General features: G+C 39.8%; 1 protein-coding gene and 1 pseudogene across 1 annotated transcript in view; both read left to right on the forward strand.

Annotated features, from left to right (window-relative positions):
* The window catches only part of DNAH5 (dynein axonemal heavy chain 5), a 249,328-nt gene that overhangs the window by 74,550 nt on the left and 148,908 nt on the right, over nt 1-25,870 (forward strand). The window contains exons 12-23 of the mRNA XM_025043546.1: nt 1,813-1,950; nt 2,893-3,069; nt 4,228-4,341; nt 4,921-5,028; nt 7,134-7,256; nt 7,803-8,018; nt 11,012-11,119; nt 15,405-15,490; nt 15,965-16,286; nt 17,231-17,437; nt 22,057-22,228; nt 24,417-24,562. Coding sequence (XP_024899314.1) covers nt 1,813-1,950; nt 2,893-3,069; nt 4,228-4,341; nt 4,921-5,028; nt 7,134-7,256; nt 7,803-8,018; nt 11,012-11,119; nt 15,405-15,490; nt 15,965-16,286; nt 17,231-17,437; nt 22,057-22,228; nt 24,417-24,562 — 1,917 coding nt within the window. The remainder of the gene's footprint in view (nt 1-1,812; nt 1,951-2,892; nt 3,070-4,227; nt 4,342-4,920; nt 5,029-7,133; nt 7,257-7,802; nt 8,019-11,011; nt 11,120-15,404; nt 15,491-15,964; nt 16,287-17,230; nt 17,438-22,056; nt 22,229-24,416; nt 24,563-25,870) is intronic.
* On the forward strand, nt 2,301-2,419 carry LOC112475895 (annotated as a pseudogene).

Consider the following 25,870-nt stretch of genomic DNA (forward strand, 5'->3'; position numbering starts at 1 on the left):
GGAAAGAGGGGGCCTACGTGATACCAGTGACAGTAGAACACTCACCCTCCTCCAGGGAACACTGAGACCTACTGAGACCTACTGGGATACTGGGAGGGCGGGGCGGGGATGGAGGGAGGCGGGCTCCCTAAAGGATGCAGAATGGGGGAGTTGAACACATTCCATGTAGACCGGCGCAGGACAATTGCAGCCAACTTCTGAGTTATACTAACAACTATGATTCCGGCCATAGTAAAATACAAGTGGAACCAAATTAAATTATTACTCTACCTAAAAAAGCCACGCTTTCATATGATTTCACTTCATTTTATAGCAGAGGTATTGAAAAAACTGGGATGGATTCCCACACAGGACGTAGGTAGTGTCAGTTCTTGAAGCCCAGAGCCCTCCCCATGAAACTGAGGAGTCGTCTAGGTGTGGCAGGTGGACCGTGCAGAGTGGGAGGAGTCGGGAGTACAGGTGTGCTGGGAAGTCCTTCCGTTCTGGGGCAGCATGAGCCAAGGCACAGGGGTGTGGAGGCATGCACTGCCCCGGCGGGTTTTCAGAGCTCTGTCAGAGGGGAGCAGTGTGAAAAATGCCAAGTGCCAAGGTCAGGTGCAGGCAGGACAGGGCAATGCTCTGAGCCTCATTTGGGTGGGATAGATGAAGAGCCTCTGACCACGGTTGGACTTGGGGGGCCAGGACTAGGGCCTAGTAGAGGTCAGTGCTGGCAGGATGTTATTAGGATGCCAAGTGACAGAAACAGGAAACCTTGAAGGGCTCTTCAGGTGCTGCAGTGTCCCTTTATAGCTGGTACTGGGGGCAGCGGCTCAGCCTCATCCCACAGGCTGGTTTGAAGGGAGCAGCGTGAGCCCCCAGCATCCGGTGCCCTCCACTCCCCAGCCTGCACCTTCTGCCTTCTGCATCTAGCGTGCTTTCTGGTTTTCCCTTGGTTTACCAAGAAGCCCTTAGGGCCTGGACTTCATGGCTCCTTGGCCATGTTGGTGTTGGAGGGTGAAAAACCCACACCCTTTCATGCTGGTTCTGAGCCGACTGAGAGAAACACATTAGCTCTGTTGCTGGTAAAGTGGGCTTGAGCCTGAGACTTGAATTTAGAGATTCGCGGTGCCAGGTGCACATTTACCGTAAGGAAAACGGCCTCATTAAATCAATATTTTGATTTGATTTGATTTATTATTAATATTTCCATTTTATATTGTGTGTTTAAAAATACATGAGGTTTCATTGTCAAGTCGAAATCCAACATACCTCCTTCCCTGCCCTCTTCTTCCCCAAATAAAAAGCAAATTCGCGAGTTTGCCATTGAACTTGCTAACTCTAAAGACATTATTGGGTAAGGACATGAGAGCCTTTCTCTCCGGTTAGTATTTTTAAAAAAAGAATGATGGATGAGAAATTACTCCTCCCCCCTATCAATTTCTTGGAAGCGTCCCTGCTTTCTTTGGTTTTATGAGTTGACTTTTTAATTTCCAAGTTCCCTATTAATTCCCAGATTCTGTGATGTTATAACTCTCTTTCTGTCTAGTTCAGTCTTTTGCTCTTCTTGACCCACACTTTGACCTCAGACTCCATCTTCTGCAGTGGTGTGCTCAGTGTGTGGCGGAATTGGGCATTTCGTATTTCACTGTGCTTTCGCGATCTTTCTTCAGAGGGCAGAGTGGTGTAGACCAGAAGGTCCCCTGAAGATCCTTCTCAGCCGAGGGGTCAACCAGAAGTGTGTGTGTGTGTGCGTGCGTGCGTGCGTGTGTGTGTGTGTGTGTGCGTGCGTGCTTAAAAAGCATCACCTTATTATTTAATTTTCATTTTAATTAGGTGAACCTTCAAAAGTGTGACATATTTGAATTGAAAACCCTGAAGGAGCCAGTAGACTACCTGACGCTAGCTAATAACCCCGAGACTCTGGAAAAAATAGAAGGTTGTATGAAAGTATGGATCAAACAGACAGAACAGGTAATTTCCAGAAAACAAACGTCAGTTCCAGATGCCACGTTATTGAACTAACCAATGGAAGAAGGTATATCATATGCCATTCCCATTTGCCTAAGTATTTTACCACTTACCTGAAAAGGTGAGAGGTTCACATGGTTTTAATTTATAGTCATTAAGAAGAGATATAAGAATGCTAAGAGATGAAAGTTAATGATTCTTTATACTTACATAACTAGAGGACAGCCCTTTGCTATTTTTTTTTCTCAAAATATAATTTACTTTGATGAAGACGCCTTTAGAAATAGAGTTTTCTAATTCAGTGAGTCCTCCGAAAGGGAGCTCGAGACTGAACCTTAAAATAATATTTTCAAGCCTACGGCCATGCCACCTTGAGCAAGCCCGATCCCGTCTGATCTGGGAAACTAAGCAGGGTTGGGCCTGGTTAGTACTTGGATGGGAGACCACCTAGGAAGACCAGGTGCTGTAGGTGTAAAAAAAAAAAAGAGATTGTAAGCTGACAAGGTCCTTGCAATCTGTGAGGTCAACCAAGGGTTGCCTCACCTAAAAAAAAAAAATATTTTCAGAAAAGTCTTAAGAAAAGGTTGACATTACATCAAAAAATGAGCGCAAATGAAATGAAGCAACGTAATAGGGGTGACATTGCTTTGCAGTCTTGCAGTAGGTGAATACACGCGGAAACCTTTGAGGTCACGTCCTCCCAAAGTTCAGTAAGTTTCCTTAAATGAGTAGTTTTCAGTTAGAACAAGTCAACTAAATTGTCGTGGAAGTTTAAAAAATGGGTGCATGCTAAGTTAGTAAAAGGCCATCATTCAAAGCAGACAAATGAATAAAACTATAGCGTGATTTGGATAGCGTCATTTACTTCTTTACTCATTTTTTGCCTACATATGATGCTTATCTCTCCAGCCATACACGGTGCTTCTTTGTCCTGTGCATTCGCAGGTCCTCGCTGAAAACAACCAGCTGCGGAAGGAGGCGGATGACCTCGGGCCCCGAGCCGAGCTGGAGCACTGGAAGAAGAGACTGTCCACATTCAACTACCTTCTGGATCAACTGAAAAGCCCAGACGTGAAGGCTGTGTTGGCGGTTCTTGCTGCTGCCAAGTCGAAACTTCTGAAGGTTGTCGGCCATTTTCTTTTGCTTTATGAAATGTATGGGAATTTCATGTCATGGAATATTTCAGGTCATAGAGTAATTGGGAACAGAAAAAAATGTCATTATACCTTCATGAAAAAAAATTTAAGACTCGTTAATGTTGCTCTTTCATAATTGGTGTGGAAATAGCCTTTGAATTAAAGATATTTGTTGGCTGATGTACCTGTATGTATGTGTATTATTAGAAGGTATTGCAGGTAACATGGTTATACATGTTATGAAGCCACGGTCTTTTGATAAATTTATCCCAGAAGTGAATTCCCATCATTTTTGTCACATTCCGTTTATTAGAAGTGAATCGTCAGATTCAGCCCATGATCAAGTGCAGGGGTAACACAAGAATATGAATACCAAGAGTCAGTGATCATTGGGGACAGGTGTGCCTAGCACACCTGGCATTGGTGCCATAAAGACTATTTATTAATGATTTGCATGGATGTTTCAATCTATGAAAATAGTTTAAATAATAATAATTTGTTTCAATACCTGTGCTTTAGATTTTCCTTATATCATTGCTCAAAGAAATGCGATCATTTCATTGCAATATCGTTTAGAAATATTATCAGTAGGACTTCCACGAAGTCAATTGAACGTGTTGGCTTGTGCTGAATCATCTTTTTTTCACTTCTCCCACTTTTGGATGTCCTGCCATTATGAAGTTTCTTGCTCACAGCACAGTCCTGGCATGTGGTTGACAGTTAATAAATAATTGCTTCATTAATGGATGAACAAAAGCATAGGTATATAGGGAAAAGGAATTTCAGGTTAGAATAGAGAGAAGATGGAAAATATGGGAGTGAGATGCAAAGTGGATCCAGTAGCCAGTGGAAGAGAGAAGGTGTGGGCCGAAAGGGAAATGGTACCTCTTGAAGCTCTTTCTTAGTTATTGAGTAGATTTTATAAGAGAAGGCCTGGGGGAGGTACCTTTAAACTTAGTCAAAAATTTAAAGTTGTTCTTCAGTGTGGCAGTGTTCTTCATCCCTCTGGATTCAGTTTTATGCAAGACGTGCAGGGTGAACCGAAAGTCTGACCTAAAGGACTTGTGATGACTCTGAAAGCTATTATGTTGGAAGTTCCTCTATTAATAATTACATTAAAATCGCTTCTCTGTACTGTGCTTAGACTTGGCGGGAGATGGATATTCGAATCACTGATGCATCTAATGAAGCGAAGGACAATGTCAAATATTTGTACACACTTGAAAAATGCTGTGACCCCTTGTACAGCAGTGACCCTGTAAGTTAAAGATTTCTACTCCCTTAGCCTGTTTATGGCCCTTTTGTGCCAGCTGAATTGAGTGTGGAGTTTTGGTTTGTAGATATTACAGTCTGTTGGGAAAGTCTTAGAAATCTCTTTTTATTCTTGAGAAAATTTTATGTATATACACATGTCTGTCTGTCTATTGATGTATGTGTGATGTTATATTTTAAAAACTTGCATATTTCATTGAATATTGCAGTTGACATGGGCTACACTCAGTGAACTGTGGGAAACATCATTAGATGGTGTCTTTTAATCTTTTAACTTTAGAAAGTACCTGCTTTTATTGATTACAAAATTGACTGTTAATACAGCCTCTTTGTTATTAGTAGAAAGTTAATGTTTCTTGCATTGAAGTAAAATTTGCTTAACTGCATATGACTAAACAATAAAATTACCCTTAAATATATTTATGTAAAGCGTTACATAATAGTTTAAAAATTTAAGTAAAAATTGTAGCTAAACTTTATTTTAATGAAAATTGAATGATTGAACTATTAAAATTTTGCTGAATTTGATATTTGTTTCTCTGAAAACTTTTGTGTTTTGTTCAAGATATCCATGATCGATGCTATTCCTACACTTATAAATGCAATTAAAATGATCTATAGTATCTCTCATTACTATAACACCTCTGAGAAGATCACATCGCTGTTTGTAAAGGTAAGTGCACAGCATAAAGTCCACGGTCACTTATATTTCTTTACCAATGGTCAATTCTTTGGTAATTACAAATTTTACCACATTAGCACAATCCAATGTCTATTTATGCTACAACTGCAAAAAAAAAAAAAAAGATTAATCTCTCAATAGAGATAGAATTAAATTTATGTGAGAAGCTGATTCTAGCAAATCATAAAGTATTCTTTCTCAAAGTAATAATTATAATAAATATTGAGTAATTTATATAGTAAAAATAAAAAAGATTCTTTTTGAAATTTCAATCCCTATTTTTTTTGGCACATTATTTATTCCCACTGGGTAAATTTTAATTAAGAAAAACTATATTGAACTATTTCCTGTTTCGTATTTTATATGCCACTATACCAAATCTATTCGATGCCACAGTTGTTTTCTTGGTATTATTAGGACTGTAATCATGGTACTAAAAGCCACTTGCAATGTTCTGGTAACCCATAAAGCAATTGTAATGATTCTGCCAAAAAATATAATGACGTTTAAACCTTATGTCCTGACTCCTAAGTGTTCGCGGTGAGCTCTGTTGCTTTTCCTGTTACGAATGAATGGCCTCTAAGAAGTAAATGACTTTTTCATTACCAAGGCAGAAGTTTTAAATGTCATATTAAAATAGAGGAATTTTCAACTCATCAGGACTTATGTCTTGAATACTAATGCAGTAGGAGTCATGATTTTTCCTGGGAATAGGGACATCCAGCCTCGAGGGCACAACAGGAAACTCTTCCTTCTGCTCTCATGTTCGTTAGAAAGGAGGTAACGCCACGAGACCCTTTCCCAACTTCTTCACACTTTAGAACTGCATGTTGGAGGAAGTCACGTAGGAAGTTTTCTGGGTAAGAGACTCAAAAGTCAACTTGCATCATGACTCTAGGTTTCATGCATGTTATTTGCAGGTCTTGGTTTTTGAAGAAAATTGTGAAACTGCCATTTATCTAAATCCCAAAAACCTTACATTATGGACATTTTGAATCATATACCTGAAACCCCTGTGTACATGTCTTGCAGATTCGGCAACTGTCAACACATGACCAATCTCGTTTAGCTTATGCTCTCAACCTTCGCATTGCAAATCCCAGCCATCATATCCATACACACAGAAGTCATCTAATTTTCTTTTTAATTTCTAAAAAAATATCACCTGGAAAATTCTGAACTTTATTTTATTTATTTTTAATTTTTTTTAAGTTTGGAGGGATGAATACAATGTTAGCGGTCACCTACATTATTAGTTTTGCTCTTTTCTCTGTTGCCACCTTCTTTTGGCCTTTCTGCTACAGGTCATGGTGGCGTGAAGTGGTCCGGGTGTCAGTCTTTCACCGGGCACTTTGAAACTGTGAGTTAGATGTTAGAGCAAGCTACCGAAGGAGATCGGGGCAGCTCCCGACACCTTTTAGGCTAAAAGGGAATCATTTCTTGGTTGGTTAAGACATTCGTCCTGCATCCACAAGGGGCCAGAATTGCTGATTTTTTTCGTTGCTTCCAACTCTGTGATTTCGCAAATGACTTTGACAGTATATCTGTGGAATCTAAAAAAGTCAAATAAATAGAAGCAGAGAAGAGAATGGTGGTCGCCAGGGGCTGGGGAGGCGGGAGGAGTGGGGAGATGTCAGTCAAAAGGACTGACAATTATAAGATGAGTGAGTTCTGGGGACCTAATGTAAGCGTGGAGACTATTGTTAATAATAATAATACTGTATTGTATACTCGACATTTGCTGAGTGAGCAGATCTTAAATGCTCCCACTGCATATGTGAAAAATAACTATGTGATGTGATGGATGTTAATTAACTTGATTGTGGTAATCATTTCACTAGGTATATTAAATCATCACATTGTACACCTTAAACATATATGATTTTCATTTGTCAATTATATCTCAATAAAGCCAAAAAAAAATAAAATAAAAAAAGGCTAGTGCTTGATCATCAGTGCTATGGAAACAAATAAATCCAAAGTTCAAGTTCACAGATCATATACTCTGAGAGGTAGAAGAGTTAAAGACCCTATAGTCCAATTTATAATTGATGGCTGTTTAGTGTGCGTAACATCGTTTCGTTGGAAAACTCCAGGTGACCAATCAGATGATATCTGCGTGTAAAGCTTACATCACCAACAATGGGACCGCGTCCGTGTGGAGCCAGCCTCAGGATGTTGTTGTGGAAAAAATATTATCCGCAATTAAACTTAAACAGGTAACTGCCAGCCCAATAATGTATTTGGAACACGTTTCATTATGTCCATCGTTTTTGCCGACGAGTCCTAAATTATTTAGCAATTATATCGTCGGTTGCCAAAAAGAACAGTACTTATTTCTGTTAAGAAAATTGAATGTTAATAAGCCTTCCTAGAAAATTCATCCACTTATTCCGTCCTCTCTGGGGACCTGCTCTCCCGATGCCATACTAAGTACCGAAGGTACAAAGAGGACTAAGGTGAGATAGTTTTCCTTAAGCTTCTTACGGGCGAATGGGGAGGTAGACACAGAGTGAGGCTGTTCCCAACAAGATGGGACCGAGGTGCAAAGCCTGCGTCTCTGAGTTGCATTATGAGCAATCAGGAGTTTGGTAGGTGGGAAGAGGGAAAGGTGATACTCCAGGCTGCAGGATGAGGAAATTCTAAGGCAGGAAAGTGGAAGGGTTTGCCATTCCACTCTGACGTCGCCGCCACCCTCACTTTAGGGGAACACAGTCAATGTCTCTGGTGGTTTCCTTTCTTCTGTTTTGGTGTTTCATTGTCAGGAATACCAGGACTGCTTTCACAAGATGAAACAAAAGCTCAAACAAGATCCAAATGAAAAACAGTTTGAATTTAGCGAGATGTACATTTTTGGAAAATTTGAAACTTTCCATCGACGTCTTGCCAAGATAATAGACATCTTTACGACTTTTAAGACATATTCAGTTCTGCAAGAGTCTAAAATCGAAGGGCTGGAGGACATGGTCACTAAATACCAGGTATTTTACTTTAAAACTAAATTCATTACTCTTATCCATAACTAAAATGTTGACATTTTATGCAAATAATTATGTTTGGGATGATTCAGATAGTTCATAATGTAAAATATAAGCTTGTGGCCCTTAAATCATAGAGAAATTAAGTTTACTTGAGGATTATGTATTGGTGCTAATATGTTCTTTTCAGGTGTATGGTTATGAGAATGACTTCCCAATAGTGTGAAATTAATCATCATTAGTAAAAGCGTTTTCATGAGTAGCACAGGAGAATGTTTAACTATAACTTATCCCTTTATTCATGTAAGACATGTCTAATAAGCAAATACTATGCATCAGGCAACGAAGCAAATACTGTGCGTCAGACACGAGTGGACACTGAGTTCTGCGTGGCATCAGATTGTCTCTGGATTTAAGCATTTTATTTGGATACGTGTTAAAAATAAAAGGAACTGAATTTTATTTTAGCTCTACCATTCCTAGTTATTTTGATTTTAGCTACTTTATCTTTTCAGGGTACATGTGTGACTAATCTTAGGTCTTAAAATGGGCACTATGATCTAGTGATGTTTTGAAGATTTTAAAAAAGCCATTTACAAAGAAAATGTGTTTTAACTTCTTAGTGCAGAATAGCCAAGTTTTTCCTTGTTTAGGGACAGTGACACTAAAATTGCTTTTTTTTTTTTGTATTTGAAAAGGATCATATAATTTATTGCCACACATTGCTTTTTGTGCTTTAATAGTTTAGGCCAGTATAAAGAGTCTTTTTAATTTCCTGAGTACACCAGATTTGGGAGAGAAAAAGGAAAGACCTTTTTTATATAGTGGAAACATTTTAGGTGAATCTGTGTAACCTGCAAGGTAGAAAATCTACACTTTGAAGCCTACAATTTTACAAGAGGAAGAGGGAATATATCCATTTATTTTTCAATCCGGAACTTATTTTCTATCTTAATGAAAAAATAACTTTGGAACATATTTCTGAAGTTTATTTCTGAATGAGAAGTTGAACTGTCCATCCAAAGGAAGATAAAAACATTTAAACCCGATAAAAAGATATTTTAATCTCATACAAATATCGGGAAGAGAAATTGCTTTGAAACTCAAAGCATCCTGGAGGATAGTGAGGTAAAATGTAGACAATGCATGAAAACTTCAGGTGAGATATTCGTACGTTAGTGTAAATGTCAGAAACTCAAAATAGTGTCTACGAAAATGGATCTCAGCCTCCTCACCTGGCTGTCAAGGCCCCGTCACTGCTGCCTGCTCTCCTCTTCCTCTTCTATCCCAGACACGATTCAGTCCGCCTTCGGCTCGCAGTGCTTTCTTTCTGGAAAGTTCTGTCCTGGATTATCACACAGTTATTTCCCCCTTGTCCTCCAGATCTTGATTTAAATGACCCTTATTTAAGTTTTTCCTTGACTTCTGTTTCACCTCAATCACTCTTTGTCACGTTACTCATTTTATCCCTGTCTAAAATTATCCTGCTTATTTATTTGTGACTCACATAGATTCTGACTCTCTCTCCCCAACCAAGGATTTAAGTTCCCCCAGGGTGCGGACATCTGTTTGTTCTGTTCATTCCTGTGTCTTCAGAGTTTACTGGCACGTAATAGGTGTGCAGTAAACATCTGTCAGGTAAGGGATGTAGACTGAGTTTCATTAGTTGGCTCAAAAGTCACAGTTAATCAGTTTAGTTAAATCAGTACTCTTCAGTGACCATTAAATCATGGACACAGACAACAGTTTGGTGGTTATCAGAGGGGAGGGGAGTGTAGGGGAAGTAGGTAAGGGTAAAGGGGGACAAATATATGGTGACGATAGGAAATTTAACTTTGGGTGGTGAACACACAACGCAATATACATATGACATATTATTGAATTGTACAGTTGAAACCTCTATAATTTTATTAACCAATGTCGCCCCAATAAATTTAATAAAAGAAAAAACAAGAAAAAATCCAATCATAGAACAGAATTTTCTAAGGACTTCTGATCTTTTAAATTACCATATTTAAATATGGAAGTATAACTTTTTCATACTTTTTTACACATTTCTTATAACACGATGAGTAGCATTTATACATACACACAATTTCTAAATAGAACTAATTTTGTAGTTATGCAGCATGAAAGAGTAGATTGTTTTAACTAGTAAACTTGATTCAAGAAGTTAAGCAGTTTATACATGTTTGTCTATTGAGAGATTTGAATCGATGTGTAAATGGAAATGACTTTGAAGAGGAGATTGCAGACAGAGGCCTAACATTCTTCATAAAAATTATATGCCTGTGTCAACAGTGTGGGCTCCTGAGTTTGTGAATGGCTTAGTACCTGGTTAAGAATAATCACAGAGCATTATAGCTCATTATTCAGAGCAAACAAAACGGTGGGTAATACAGTTTTCAAGGAGATAAATTGCCTAATTTGTACTCTTGTACTCATGGACTACAGCTTTGCAGGGCAGGAGGAAGCAATTAATTCTAGTGAGTCTTTGGATGGTGGATGGTGGTCTGACATTTTATTTAAGACACTTGAGGCTTAGAAGATAGTATTTCACCTGTAGATATTATAACATAACTATTTTCTTCCCAAGTTTGTGTTCTATTGTCTTATTTATTTTCTGAGAAGTCAGACTTTTCAATGAAAAATATTTTATTAACTGCTACTCTGGGCTTCGTTTTTATTATTTCAGATGTGATTGATAAGACATTTTTAGAGAAAACACTCCTACTTTTTCGGATGTGATCTTTATTTTATATTTTCCTTTAAAAACATATAAAACCTCATGAGAACGCTTTCCAAATGTTTTCTTGTAATGCAATAGGCAACATTATACTGCTGTAATAAGCATTAAGCTATGTAACTAAAGAAATGGGCCTCTTTTAAGTTGCTTTTTTGGTAATGATTTTTCAGGTTCTACATTTAAAGGTTATATTTAATTAAGTAATGCAAGAATATTGAAATATTGTATTATTTCTTTCATAATATTTCAGGGTATTGTTGCCACCATAAAGAAAAAGGAATATAATTTCTTAGACCAGCGGAAAATGGATTTCGACCAGGATTATGAAGAATTTTGCAAGCAGACTAATGACCTTCATGTAGGTTATATAATAACATTTCCGTTGACAGTCACATATTTATTTTTTCCATTCTCTCTGAATGGAAAAAAAGAGCTCTGAGGCGGTAATGCCACTAATCATGATCCATTCAGAAGGAAGGGCATCTTCATCACGGAGGTGACCGATAGCAACCTTGGCCTGTGTTTTGTGATTTCGGATTAATAATTGAAGGCTCTTTTTCATAGATTAAAGCGTCGTAAATATAGCTTTGGATAGTGATCTGTAATCACAGACTTCTGCATGTCTTCTATCTTAGTTCTTAGAAAATTAACTTTCATCTTCTGTTGAGACGTGGTATTATTAGATATAGAAAGTTGTTTCCATTTGTTTGTTACCTTTATAGCAATGATTATGACCAGAGGTCGTTTAAGCAAATGGTCAGCAACATCTGACAGATTGTAAAGGCAGGGCTGCAGCTGGCCCTAGAAACAGCGGTCCCAAGACTGACTCAGCATCTGGACCACTTTCTTCCTTCTCCCGCACCCCCACTGCCACCTCTGCTCACTGCAGACCAGCCATCTTGACTTCCGGTCCACAGAGCAGCTTCTGAGAACATGTCACAGGACTGGCCTCAGCTCCCAATTCCTAAGGAAGAGGTTGGATTGGCCAGTCCTCATGGGGTTCCTAGCACTGGGCCTGTCACCTGTGGGGTCATGTGCTGAGAGCGGGTGGGCTGGGGTCCTCTGGGCTAGTTGGCAATGTTTGTTATCAACCCAGTAGTTATCTACCATAATTAATAGGCAGACTTCTTTTCATCCCGGTGACGTGCAAAATGGGTACCTTTCTGATTATCAAAGGAAAATGGCCTTCTGTTACCTCTTTTCCAGAATTTTTGTTTCAAAATAAATTGGTACACATATGGGAAAAAGAGCTCTGAGGCGGTTTTGGAGGGGTGGCTTCGGTGGTAGAGGGAATCATAATAAAACCAGCCAATTCCATGTGTCAGGTACTGTTCTAAAGCGGATACGCGCAGTACTCTCACTTTGCAGAGGAGGACACTCAGGCAGTGAGGTTGAGTGACTTGTCCAAAGTCACAGAAATAACAAGTGCTAGCCTTGGGGTTAGACCCAGGCGTTCTGGTTCTAGGATTCAAGTTTTTAACCCTTATGCTATTAGAAACATTTCAGTTGATGGGAAGATATAATACCTGTAATAATTTAGGCAAAAGACTACCTTTGGGGGCCGAGTCAGACGTAAGGACTACGGATCTCGATTTCGTCTTGTTGGAAAATGATGGACAGTGCAGATCTTGATTCTGTGCTCCATGATCAGCGTTCGTTTGTCAAGTTTTCACCTGTTTCCCTGCAGTTTCAGTTATGTGGTGCTTCAGTAGCTCATAGGTGGAATACAGGTAGACGGTGAACACCTTGAAGGCAGGATTGTTTTCTTTCTTATTTGTGTCACCTGGGCCTAGTGGGTGGCACCTTATATAGTTGGAGAGCAAAGAATGTTTGCTGAATTGATGTGTGAGTAATGAATTAATAAGAGCTAGGTTTATTATAATTAAACAAGCATTTACTGTACATCAATTATGTATTAGGCTGTGGCTTATGAAGATAGAAATAAATCAAATACGTTTGTCCTCAGAGCTTGCAGTCAGAGGCAGACATGTGCTGTGATTGAAATATAAGCACATATATGTTAGAAGAATAATTTTCTAATATTGTACCAGGTAGTGAGGATGCAAAGATCAAAGACATAGTCCAAAGAAGTGCTAAAGGAACTTGGAGGGAGGACAGGCCAGCAAAACATTACATAGAATCTGAGAATTGCTATAACCCATCAGGCTAGATGAGAGCCTTGTTCATACTTCTGTTTGCCTGGGACCAGGCTCAGAAGGGAGGCGGTGCTTGATGCCAGAACAGTGTTAATTTTTCCAAGTAAATGGAGGGAAACGGGTGAGATTGGGAGAGCTTTTCAAGATGTGCCCACGTTGAATAATACTTAGAATATAACTTTATAATTGTTCTACAACCCGGCTTTTGAGTATTAGTTATAGAGATTAGTTTTCATTCTTCTTAATCTTTTTTCCCCTTAAATTCAATGCTGTTATTTTTGTTCCATGTCAAGAATGGCCCATCTTCGGTTGGATGACTGGTTTCCTTTGACCCTTTCTCCATCATTTTTCTCTTAACTAACTTTTTAACACTCTCTCCTTTAAATAACTCATGAATTCAGCCCTTGTCTCTGTCAAATCGAGGTGAAAATACTGATCTTTTCATGAGTCTGGGTGGAGTAAGCTGGGAGTGGGGGATGAGTCTTGGAGAAAGGACTGGAAAGGCTCAGTAACTGGCATTTTCAGGATGAAGCACTGGAGGGCGGGGTGGGCTGCATGGGTGATTTGGATCACGTCCCGAACTCCACTGTCGAGGGGGTCAGAGCGTGGAATCCTGTCCAGATTTAGAGTTCATGCTGGTTCCAACAGCTTGAACAGAAAACCGAACAGGAGCTGAGAGAGAGCCCATAATCAATAACAGGACTAGTGCAAGGATTCCGTGGCCGGATCTAGGAGACTGTCAGAATGGGTCTAAGGCTCAGGGAGAAGAGATGATTTCAAGGTCTTAGACGTTTATAGAGAGCTCAGTGCAGGCCTTTGTGAAGCCATAGGGTAGAAAACCAGGGACGATCAGGTACGAGTGTCAGGGCTCAGCAAAGATTTGCTAGTGTCTGAAGTTGCAGGAAGTAGAGGAATTACAGATGTTCTAGTTCTTCATAGTTTATCCTTAGACATTTTTCGTAATGAAAAAAATTCGAGTATTTGTTTGGGTAGGCTAACCGTACTGCTCTTTATAATTTCAGTAGAAGTAGTGAGAAGTATCAGAGGCAAGGACGTGTCCTAATAGGCTTAGCCATCCTTCAAGTTCAGGGCTTTGTCGAATGGCACAGGCCAGCCCCCAGAACAGCAGCATCTCTTCAGGTGTTGTTTCCAGCGGTGCCTCAGATATTATCCTGGATATTTCCGACTGATTGTCTTGCCAAATTGCTTCTGTAAAATCAAGCTTATCTAGGTACTAATTCTCACTGCACGTGCAACTGGCTTCCCAATTTTATTACCTCATAAATGAATGATCTCTTTGGAATTATAGAGGCCCACACTTCTGTCCAGTAAATTGAGAGAAAAAAAAAAAAGATTGATTGGAACTTTACTTTGAAGCATGAAATAGAAAATAATGAAATAATTTTTCCGTCTTTTTTTTTTTTTAACTCAATTTAGATTTTAATGGCAATTCTGTACTAGATCTTAGAATGAACAAAGGGTAAATCATGTGCTTCATTTTTTGGTGCAGTATTTTTTGGACACAATTGTACAATGGTGTAAGATGTGTGAGGTTCTCAGGACAGTCCACAATGAAAATCATTTTGGAAAATAGATTTGAGAGCTTTATGAAATAGGCGTTGCTTAAAACTTTGATATTGAGGTCATTCTTTTTAATCTTATATTCTTAGCAGTTATTTATGTACTTTTCCTGTGTGGGTCTCTGGCCCTGGGCTACGGAAGTGTTTCTGGAGTGTGGGTGGCTTCGCATTCTTTCTGCTGCCATCTCAGACTATCTGTTGCGTTCATTTTTTGGTTAGACCCCTGTCATCTCTTGTGTCTGAGAACTCAGACTCCTCCTGTAGGCGAGGCCCAGGCTCTGCGTTTCAGTAGCTCTAGAACAGGGGTCAGTAGGCTGCCAGTGGGCAGGATCTGGTGGTTTGTGGATTGTCGGCGGCTGCCTGTGCACAGTGTTAGGTGAGTAGCTGTAAATGAGACTTAAGTCTCTCAAAGGCGAAAATACCATCTGGCTCTTCACAGAGAAGGTGTGGGAACTCTGCTGGGGGGCCCTCTTTATCCATCCATTCCCAGCTCTAGGCAGATGGCAGTTCTTCCTGCTGCTCCCCCTAACTTGCGGACAGAATTGATTAGCCCCCCTGTGTGGTGTGGGCAGCATTGCAAGGGCCCTGGCTTTCTGCAGTGATCTGTTGAGAGTGTTAGGGCCCCACAGCTGTGATAAAGCCCCAGTGCCTACCCCAGGCTTCCCACCCGACCAGTACACCTGGAGCCTGCCACGGTCCCAACTCCTGTGGCTGCTCTGGCTGTCATGTCTTTTTTTGTTTTGGCTTCTGGGCATTTATCTTTCTTTCAAGTTCAGGTGAGTATTAACTTTCCTGGTTTAGTTTGTCCTGTGTTATATGTATTTGTAGAGAATGGGAAGCTCGTTTATCTTGTTGCTAAATAGGACTTTCCCAGTGCTAATTCATATCAGACCTTATTCTGTTTTAGAATGAATTGCAGAAGTTCATGGATGTCACATTTGAAAAGATTCAAAACACAAATCAAGCTCTAAGTATGTTAAAGAAATTTGAAAGGTAAAAATTTGGAATAATTTTCTAAGTTCCGTTTTCTAAAATTGGGGTAATATGAATAGAGTTTAGCTTATATTATTATTATTATTATTATTATTATTATTATTATTTCATATTCTAATAGAAATAAAATCCTCCCTCAACACTGGATAATGTAGTCAGTCTTTAAGTTCTTCAGAGGATTAAGACTTTCTTAGTTTTGAAGCACCTATCATAATATTACTTAATACTTAAGTAATTTGAAAAAATTCTTACCAAGTTAATAGTTTTGCCTAGATTGTAGGAATTAATGCTATTTAAAAAATCCCCTACTTTATCGAAATGTGATTGATGGATTGGTACCATTTTGGTTTTCTAAATATGCCACATATCTTTCTCTTCCATGAGCATGTGTTTTAACATAAATCTCAATAAAAGAGATGGCTAGATATCTTCCCATTAATGCAAACCTTTCACTTTTCAAAAAAAAAAAACCAGACTGAATATACCCAATCTTGGTATTGATGACAAATATCGGCGTATCCTTGAACACTATGGGGCTGACATTGATATGATCTCAAAGCTGTATACAAAGCAGAAAGGCGACCCCCCTTTGGCCCGAGACCAGCCCCCCATCGCTGGGAAGATCCTGTGGGCCCGTCAACTCTTCCACAGAATTCAGCAGCCAATGCAGCTTTTCCAGCAGCAGCCGACTGTGCTGCAGACGGCGGAAGCCAGACCTGTGATTCGAAGTTACAACAGGGTGGCCCAGGTCCTCCTGGAGTTTGAGGTTCTTTACCACAGGGCATGGCTCCAGCAGGTGAGTCTCTACGTTTATATTCTTTAAAGATCTCCACCGTCAAATCAGTGGGAAACCTTCCATGAGCATCGAAGTGTTTTATTCACTCAGAAAGTTGGTTTTCGAGGATATTTTATAAGACAGGTTTGGTTGAATGTAGGTAATCAGTCAAAGAGAGTAATATGTCCATGAAGAAAAATCATAAGCCAGGTAACAGAAACTCATTTTTATTTAATTTACAAATGCCTATGGGAGAAGATCCCCTTTATTGGTTCCTTTACCTGGTTGATTAGAATTTCTTTCTTTTTTTCCTCCATTCAGTTCCTTATTGTGTCAGTAAACACGAATATGTCTGTTAAACGGAGTCTTATATTTTCTTTGGCTATACTAGGTTAATTAAATTATATTTCATACTCTACCAATCTTTGTAGATTGGCAGGAAGTTTTTTTTTTTTTTTCTTCTGTATTTTGCAGGATAAAATTCAGCCTCACAAGCCCTCTAAAATCGCGTCTCATTTTCCTGGTTCAGATTTTGGTGTCTGAGCCAGTACAGAGATATCGCTGTAGAGCTATTCGTTGCTTTTTTGATAACCGAAGACTGAGTTTAGTAAGTTTTGTGAAACTTTTATTAGGAACAATAACTGAGTAGACATGAAGGTATCAGGGAGCTACATGGCTTTTGAGAAGCCATCGCTATTCGTATATCCACTTACCTGAGGGCGTGAGAGAATCACAACCCAAGCGTTTTGTTAAATCAACTGAACAATGTCACCGCCAGGAACTTGAAAGCCCTTTCCTGAAAGTGAACTTAGGAGAAGAGTGAGTGACCCCACCGTCTATAATTGGAGACGCTCAACTCTTTGGAAGAAGATTTAAATGATCCTCATTCCTAGAAGTGGCCAACCTAGGTAGCCAGTGTATACACTGAACTTTCTTATAGTAATGATGTTAATCTTTTCTTGTAGATTGAAGAAATTCACGTTGGACTTGAGGCCTCTTTATTGGTAAAGGCTCCGAGAACAGGGGAATTGTTTGTAAACTTTGACCCTCAGATATTAACCTTATTTAGAGAAACAGAGTGCATGTCGCAGTTGGGTCTGGAAGTGTCACCATTTGCAGCTGCCCTTTTCCAGAAACGGGATATATACAAGAAGAACTTCAGTAACATGAAGGTATAGTACTTTTAGTTTTTTCCTGGCTCTCCCCAGTTTGCATTTTAAAAAATGGTGGTGTGTTACTGTCAAGGACTAGAAAGTGCCCGGGAAGACTGGAGTGGAGTAACGGAGGGAAGAGCACCATGAAATGAGGTCGAGTTGACAAGGCCAGGTCATGACAGATCTCGTAAACCAAGGATATAAGTTTGAGTGCATTGGGAAACTGTTGGAGGAATTTGATCAGAAGGAAAAGGCATGATGTCTTTTACAATGAAAATTATTGTTGCTGCTGGGTCAAGAATAGATTTTATGGGAACAAGACTGTCAATGTGAAGCCAGTTTGCAGGCTGTCGTATTGGTTCACGATGGAGATGATGGTGCTTGAACTAGAATGTCAACCAAGTAGTAGGTCAGTGAATCGAAGAATTATGTCAGCAGGCAGGTTATAAGAGAACTCAAGTATGATTCCTTTGTTTTTGGTGTGAGCAACACAATGGAATTCCTCACAGGAGGGTTGTTATATATTACTATCTGCGTTGCGTTCTGCACAACTTGCTCAATAACATGCAGTGGCCCTGAATGGAAGTTCCATTTATGGAGATGGCAAAGACTGGAACCAGTTCATTTTGGGGAGCAGGAGGGAATCAAGTTCTCATCTTTAGTATAAGATTATTTTTAGAGATCGAAGTGGAGGTGTTATCCATGCAGGTAGATGTGTGAGTCTGGAGTTAAGTGAAGAAGTCAAAGTCAAAGGCATACTTTTGGTGTAGTTGCTATTTAAAGTTGTTCTCCTGGATGATATCTCCAAGGAAGAGAATGCAGATTAAGAAGAGTAGAGGGCCTAGCCCTAGCCCTTAGGTAGCTCCAATATTAGTAGGTCTGATAGAACAGCATGACTATGCAAATAAAATTAAGGACTGGCTTTTGAGGTGGGAGGAAACCAAGCATCAAGGAAGCCAAGGGTTGAAAAGCATCATGAGGGAGAGCCTGGTCAGCAGTGACGAATGCTTCCCAGATGAGGACAGAGATGTAGCTGTGAAATTTGACAACACAGAAACCACTGTTACAATTATAGTGGTGCCCGTGATAGGAAAAGGCCAATAAGGTGGTGCATTTACATAACTTTACATTTTAAACCATTTTCATGTTTATTATTCCATGAGATCTTTTCTACAACCAAGTGAGGTAATTGGGGCAGAATACTATTATAGTATTTTATAGGTGACAAAACCATGACTCAGAAAAGTTAAATAACTTAGCCAAGGTCTCAGAGGTAGTAATGCAGAGAGGACCAGAACTCACACTGCAGTCTGCCGTTTACTCCTCCATGTTGTGTTAAAAAGTCAATACTGGCAGAGGACAGACATTCCTCAGATGTGGGCTCATCAAATACGAGTCAGCATGTTGGGGTTCCCTTTTAGACTTTTCTTGCATGCTAGGAAAATCACTTAGTCAATCTAAACATTCACAAAAAATATTATTTTTATTAAGAAATAATATTTATAAGAATATAAACTTACGAAATATAATTTTGTCCGCAGAATTGTTTCAGTTATCTGTTGCATGTAACAAACAATCCCACACTGTAGTGGAAGTAAAATAAAGATTGTGTTGTATCTCATGATTTTGTGGGTAAAGCATTTAAGTAAGACTTGGCTAGGTGATTCTTCTGCTCTGTGTGGCCTTAACTAAGGTTATTTAGTTCAGCTGGCAGAGTTTCCACCTGGAAGATTCAAGATGGCCTCATTCTCATGTCTGGTTCTTTGGTGGGGATGGCCGGAAGCTTTGCTCACCTGAGACCAAAGACTGGAGCATCTATGTGTGGCCTTCCAGTGTGGAGGCCTCTGGGTAGTAGAATTTCTCACATGGCAACTCAGGGTTCCAAGAGCAGGTGTTACAGTAAACAAAGAGGAAGCCATATTGCCTCTAAGATAACTTCAGCATCTCATAGCATAACTTCTGTTGTACTCTGTTGAACTCTGTAGGTCCACCTAGATTCAAGGAAAGGGGACATAGACCCCACCTCAAGAGAAAAGGAGAGTCAAAGGATGTTTTTAAAACAACCACAAGTGTAAATGACAATTAGAGCAGGTTAATTGTCATCTGGATGACATTTGTTATATCTTGGAGGCTGAAAGAATTAAAAGTTCCTACTCAACATGTCATGTAGCTGGTGAGAGTGGATCTATCAGCAGATTTAGGGGAACTTCTCAGGTGTTGCAGAATTATCGTGCTGAATATTTAACAGAACTTTCAGCTTTCTACAGATATGCCAAAGTAACTGAGAGCTTGTTTTCTTCATCTGTTCTTTGGAAGGCAGTTCAAAGTAGAAAGAAATTAGCCAGCATGTACTAATAGTTACAGGTATAGATTCTGAAGCCAATTTATCTGGATTCAAACCATTATCTTTGGGCAAATTCCTTTACCCTCCGAAGCCTCAGTTTCTCATTTATAAAATGGATGAATAATCTTCCTGGGGTTAAAAAACGAAGATGGGATGCAGAAGGTTGATTGTAAGAATTGCTTCCCAAATAGATAAGTGATGGACAGTAATAAGTAAGCAGTGGGGAAAAACTTCAGGAAATGTATAAGTAGCTGCTAATAGAACCATCAAATTTAGGCTTTTCAAAAGTGGCTTTCATGGAAATTGAAAGGATGTAAAGAAATCGTGGAAGAAAGGATTCTATGAAGAAAGGATTATGTGGCCCATTTAGGAAATGTTGAGTTTAAAGAAATTTACAAAGTCCATCGGGCTTCTTGTTTGCTTCCTTCACATTTCTCAGTATCGTTAATGTTAATTGACTATTCAAAAGGAGGGATCTGATGTACAGTGTTTTCCAAACTCATCCATTGAGACGATTTTTCTTATGGAATCCCTGAGAACGTTGATTTAATGAAAAAGTAATACCACCGTGCACATTAAAAATATGAGGTTAAAAACAATTGTATTTAAGAGGTACATTAAAGTAACTTTCTTATAATTAATTATTATCCATATTAACATTACTAGAAAAGGCAGGCTGGAAGTACTATCACTTTTATTTAAAAATGGTAACATATGAGCAAAATACTGACACAATTTAACATTACACAACAGGTAAATTTCAGTGGAGGACCAGAGTCCAGGAGTTTCTGATTGCAAATACGCCTTCTGATGACAAATAATTAATTAGATATCTGTAATTGATCATCTCCTGTGTGTCAGGTACTGTTTTGACACTGAACAAAGCAGACAAAATTCTTGTCCTTATAGAACTTATGTTCTAGTTGGGCAAGACAGAAAACAAGCAATGAACATTATACGTAGATACATTATTAAAGAGTCTATTAGAAAGCAATAGGTAGTATGGAAAAAATAGGGCAAAGAGGACAGAGTGAGTAGGTGGTTATTGGTGATGATTTACAATCTTAAGTAGGTAGTCAGTATTGGCCTAATTGAGAAGGTGGCATTCAAGTAATTATTTAGAGGAGATAAAAAGGCCTCAAAGGGAAGGACAGGAGCAGGTAAGAGATAGAACTGGAGAAGTAATGGAGTCTGGACTGGGTAGATCTTCGCAGACCAGCATAAGAACTTGTAGCCCTGAATGAGACGGGAAACCATGTGGCCAGGTGAGCAGAGGAGTGACGTGATACATTTAGAAAGGATTACTCTTTCTGCTTCATTGAGCGTAAACTATAGTGAGCGTGAGAGGGAGAGAGGAGACAATGGTAGATTATTACGATAATTTAGGAGAGGCTCAATAATGGTGGTGGCAGTGGGTATGCTAAGCAAGCCCGAAATAGGGTCTTTTTTGAATATGGAGCAAACAAGATATCTTGAAGGATTGCATGTAGATGTGAGAGAGAGGCGTCGAGGATGACTCTGAGTTTTGGCTTGAGAGCTGGATGGATGGTCGCCATCATTTGGAATCGAAAATGCTGTGAGCAGAGAAGGTTTTGGGGAAGAACAAACTTTTAGTTTTGTACATGTTAAGTTTAAAATGTCTGCTATATTTTCAAGTGGAGGTATTGAGTAGACTCTTGCCATATATGAATCTGGACTTCAGGAGTAAGATCTGGGCTGGAGATGTAAGTTTGGTTGTCTTTGGCATGTGGGTGACACTTGAAGCCATAGCACTTGACGTCAACACTGGTTCGACTCCTTGTCTGTTTGGGGTCTTGCATCAGAACTTGGCCTACAGTTCCACTGAGGCAAACCTCTGGTGACTCTGACATTTTGGGTGGTGAGTATGGTCTACAGGAAGTGCCCAGAGGCATAGGAAGCATGTGGTACCAGCGTACAAGTTGAATGAATGAGCTTAGCACAGCCTAAGGCACTGGTTACATGACTTCACCTGGTTTGGAAAAGTTACCTGACCTCAGAGTTTTTCTTCCTTTTTGGGATGAGAAACTCTTAAATCCCTTTTCTCGCCTCCTCAGTTGAATTTCATCAGATTAGGAATTTTTGTATTTACGGAGAGATTTTTTTGTCTTCTGTCTTATCTTTGTTTTGTTTTGGCCACTCTACCTGCCGGGCTGTTATTGGAGCCCTACAGCTGGACCCTAAATAAAAATCATCTTTTTTCATAAAAAGTGAGATATTAATAAATATTCAAAGTGAGAAATTAATTGATTACTAAACTCCCATTTCGCTGCAGATGATGCTGGCTGAGTATCAGAGAGTGAAGTCAAAAATGCCGCCTGTCGTCGAGCCGCTTATGGGGCCTCACCTGGCGACAGTGGAGGCAGCTCTGCAGCCTGGCCTGGCCGCGCTCACCTGGACGTCACTTAACATTGAGACATACTTGGATCACGCTTTCGCAAAGATCAGTAAGTCTGTCTAAATGACTATTATTTTTCAGTTTGAGAGGCTGAGGTCTTAGCGTCTACTGTCTCATTTCTTCGAGATTGTGATATAAATAGTGAAATGAAGAGTGCTTTTCTTAAACTGTTCCCTAAAGAATATCACCAAAATATATGAATTCATTCATTTCCTGGAAAGTATATCTGTTCACTATTTAATTTTAACCCCAGAGATACACTACATTTTAAAATGATATTTATTGTTGGACATTAGGATTGAAAGGATCTTTAGAGTCATTCGGCCTTTTGACTAACAGGTGAGTGTGTTTTGAGAACCCAGTTTATAATATATGGAGATATGGACAGTAAAGTGCTGAACAACAGAATATATGGGAAAAGTTTCTGCAAACATTTTTTCTTAATGAGGGATATAGTACACTTTAGAATATGTGTAATGTAGTTTATTCCTTAAAGTACGATTTTCCAGAATGAGTACAGGTATGCGGCAAAGACGTAAGTCTGGGAAATTACGGTGAAATAGTCGGGCAGGTTCCTTTCCTAGAGGACTTTGCAGAGACTTTAATATGCCATTGTCCAGTGGGTCTCTAAAAGTGGGCTCTTGTAGGTGGCATTTCCCAGAATTCCTTGTCTGCCTTCTAGGAGAACGCGTTAACACCTTGTAGACCTTCCGTGATGGGCGGTGGGACACAGTTTGGAACATGGTATGGGGGGGTCCTCCTCACCACCCGGTGTCCTTTACTTCTCTTTGTGGCCCAATTCTCCCCATATTTTATAGCCTGGAGTAAGTCTCGCCTCCAGAAGCTTCCTTAGACTCTTCTATCACATGAGACCACTTCCTCCTGTGGCCTCCTGTTGTTTTACAGTTGGGACCAGGGACTATACATTGGTTTCCTCTAATGGTTTGGCACAGTTCCATCTCTCTTCCCAAACTGATGGCAAAGGGTGTGAAAGTCAGGCTGTTTCTTATATTTTTGTATTACTCTCAGGTGCATACCAGACACCCATACACTCATGGACCGTAATTGCAATAGTTGGATGTAGTTAGTCTCTTTTTGATTCTTTACCTCCCTAACGCCTTTCTAATTCTTTGATCCCATCATCTTGAAGGTCACTTTTTCCTGGGCATCCCTTCTAGATACCTCTCATGATGGCTCCTTTTATATTTATCCTCCCTCCCTCCCTCTCTCATATGTGACTGCCGAAGCAGTACCTAAGCTATTCGTGGCCTGAATTGTCAAGAGCTTGTCTTATTAGTAGGTTTTCACTGTACCTTCCAAGTAATTTAGAGCTCAGAAGGGTCCAGCCATCCATTTTGCTAGATGCTGTTTACTCAGGAGTATTTGAGAGGCACTGGGTTGGTAGGGAGGGGGTGGGAATCAGTGGTTGAGCCCTCCCACCCTCTTTGTTTGGCTTCATAAGCTGGGGACTAGATTCCGAGACAAATGATAAAGGGGTCTTCGGATATGATTGAGAAGTGCTTAGGGTCATTACAGTTTGAAGATTGAATAATGTAAAATGAATGATCAGACAATCCCTGCATTATAGGATTGGAGAAGATTATAAAAATAATCTTAAATAAGACCTTCAATTTAAAGTTGGAAAACTATAACCCAGAGATGCGAAGTGGCTTCTAATGTTAATAGATGTGCACAGTATAGAATCCAGTTTATTTGCCTTTAAACAAATATCTTTTCCAAAATACATCTCCCCGGGAACGAACACAAGAGGAAATTGGCTAAAATTCTAGAAGGAGGCATTTATAAAATGTATAAAGACTTCATAATAAGAGTTATCACAACCGCATTGGAACAGGCTGCCAAAATAGAGGTTCGTGATGATCTCCCTAGAGAATATTAGGATTAGGGTATTAACAGTTTGGATGTTTTATTACAGTTTCCTGGAGACAAGGAGCTAGTTTTTAAAAAAACTCTTCTTCGTTCTCTGATTCCATTTTCTTTCTGTGATTTAAATTAAGGAACGGAGGTCGAATGTGTGCAGATTTACAGAAGCCTCCTGGGCCCAGTGTTCAGGTGTGAGTCAGGTTAAAGGAAGGATGAAGGAGAGAACCAAGTGTGGAACTCCGATACGGAGCGACTTAATCCTGATTTTACTACTGCCGTTTATCCAGCGCTGATATTTTTTTTTAAAAGCAGAATGCTTAATCTCTTTTACTCGCATTTATTTTTTCCCAAAGGGGACCTGGAATTGCTGCTTGACAAGGTCAGTGATTTGATAGAGTTCCGCATTGATGCCATCCTGGAAGAAATGAGCAGCACGCCTCTCTGTCACCTTCCCCAGGAGGACCCACTCACCTGCGAAGAGTTTCTCCAGACGACAAAGGTCGTTAGAATATTAATGTTTTCCGTCAACGTTTATTTTTTCTAATTCATTTCTCTATAAAAGGCACTCCTTGAAGCATCAATTACATTTTTTTCTCTACCTGCGATTGGTCTTTATAGACGTGATTTAAATGCGGAGCCTTCTGACAATAGTTTAAAAATGAAGAGGAATGTGTTTGGGGTCACTTAGACATGAGGGAGAGATCATTTCCTTTCAGATCAATAGGAGGGAAATTACTGTGGAAAACAATTCTCATTTTTTCAAATTTTTTTGAGAATACAGCTATTTTGCCGAAAAGCTTTCTAGTAAGCTAGGGTTAATTAATAAAGCAATTGTTTTAAACAGCTTCTGGATAGAATTTCTTCTTTAAACTTTTTCATGGAGCAACTTTTCCCAAACTGGTGTTCCGTGGCACACGGTTCTGGGGCCCATTATTTAACCCATTATTTCTTAAACTTGCTTGCAAAGAGGACACTTTCTTCCCTGTGCCAGGATTAAGATCCTGGGAGCAGTGATCCAGGAAGTGCCCCCTTGCGGAATGTCACTTTAGCATTATGGACAGTGTTCCCGATGGCATCCTGATTGTAAGAACTCATCAGTGATGATTTTAATATGGCATGTCAGGAGTCCCCAAGACCATCGCCACCAGAAGGACTCATGGAACTCAGAACCTAGTTGCACTCGAGACTAAGACTTATCACCGTGACGTAGTCAGGGTACATTCCGGCCGTGAGGGAGAAGACAGGTGGGGCTCGGAATGCATGTGCTGGCTCCCTTATGGCTTCGCTCTCTCTCACGAGGGTCATACAGAGCTCACTGTACCCCCAGCAACAAAAACGCAGCAACATGTTTGCAAGGTTTCTGCCCAGGGAAACCCATCAGAGACTCAATCAAGTCCCAAGGTTTTTTTTGGGGGTCTGGTCACATAGGCACCTCTGCCTCGCATGGACCCAAATGGTAGAATCCTAGAAAGAAAGCAGGTGTTCAGCACAAACCACACACACCCTGTGCACGAACAGTCTAGAACTGTGAGCCGCTCCCGTCGGCTAGGCAACTGTGTCTGGTATGTTGCCTCTTAATAACTGTGGTCCCTGCTGATGGACCTTAATTTACTTGCTCGTTCCTTGTTACTGGGCATGTAGATGGCTTCTAAAGTTTTGCCATTTTGCCAAGAGCCATGATGAATATATTTATATGTGCCATGCCTTTTTACCCTTTAAAATGATTTTCTCCTCTTTGATGATTATTGTATCAAAGGATGTGGCTTCATTGAGTGGCTCTTAATATTTGTACCCAAATCGCTTTTCC

Source organism: Pteropus alecto, unplaced genomic scaffold (assembly GCF_000325575.1).
Source record: "Pteropus alecto unplaced genomic scaffold, ASM32557v1 scaffold152, whole genome shotgun sequence".
NCBI classification, from domain to species: domain Eukaryota; kingdom Metazoa; phylum Chordata; class Mammalia; order Chiroptera; family Pteropodidae; genus Pteropus; species Pteropus alecto.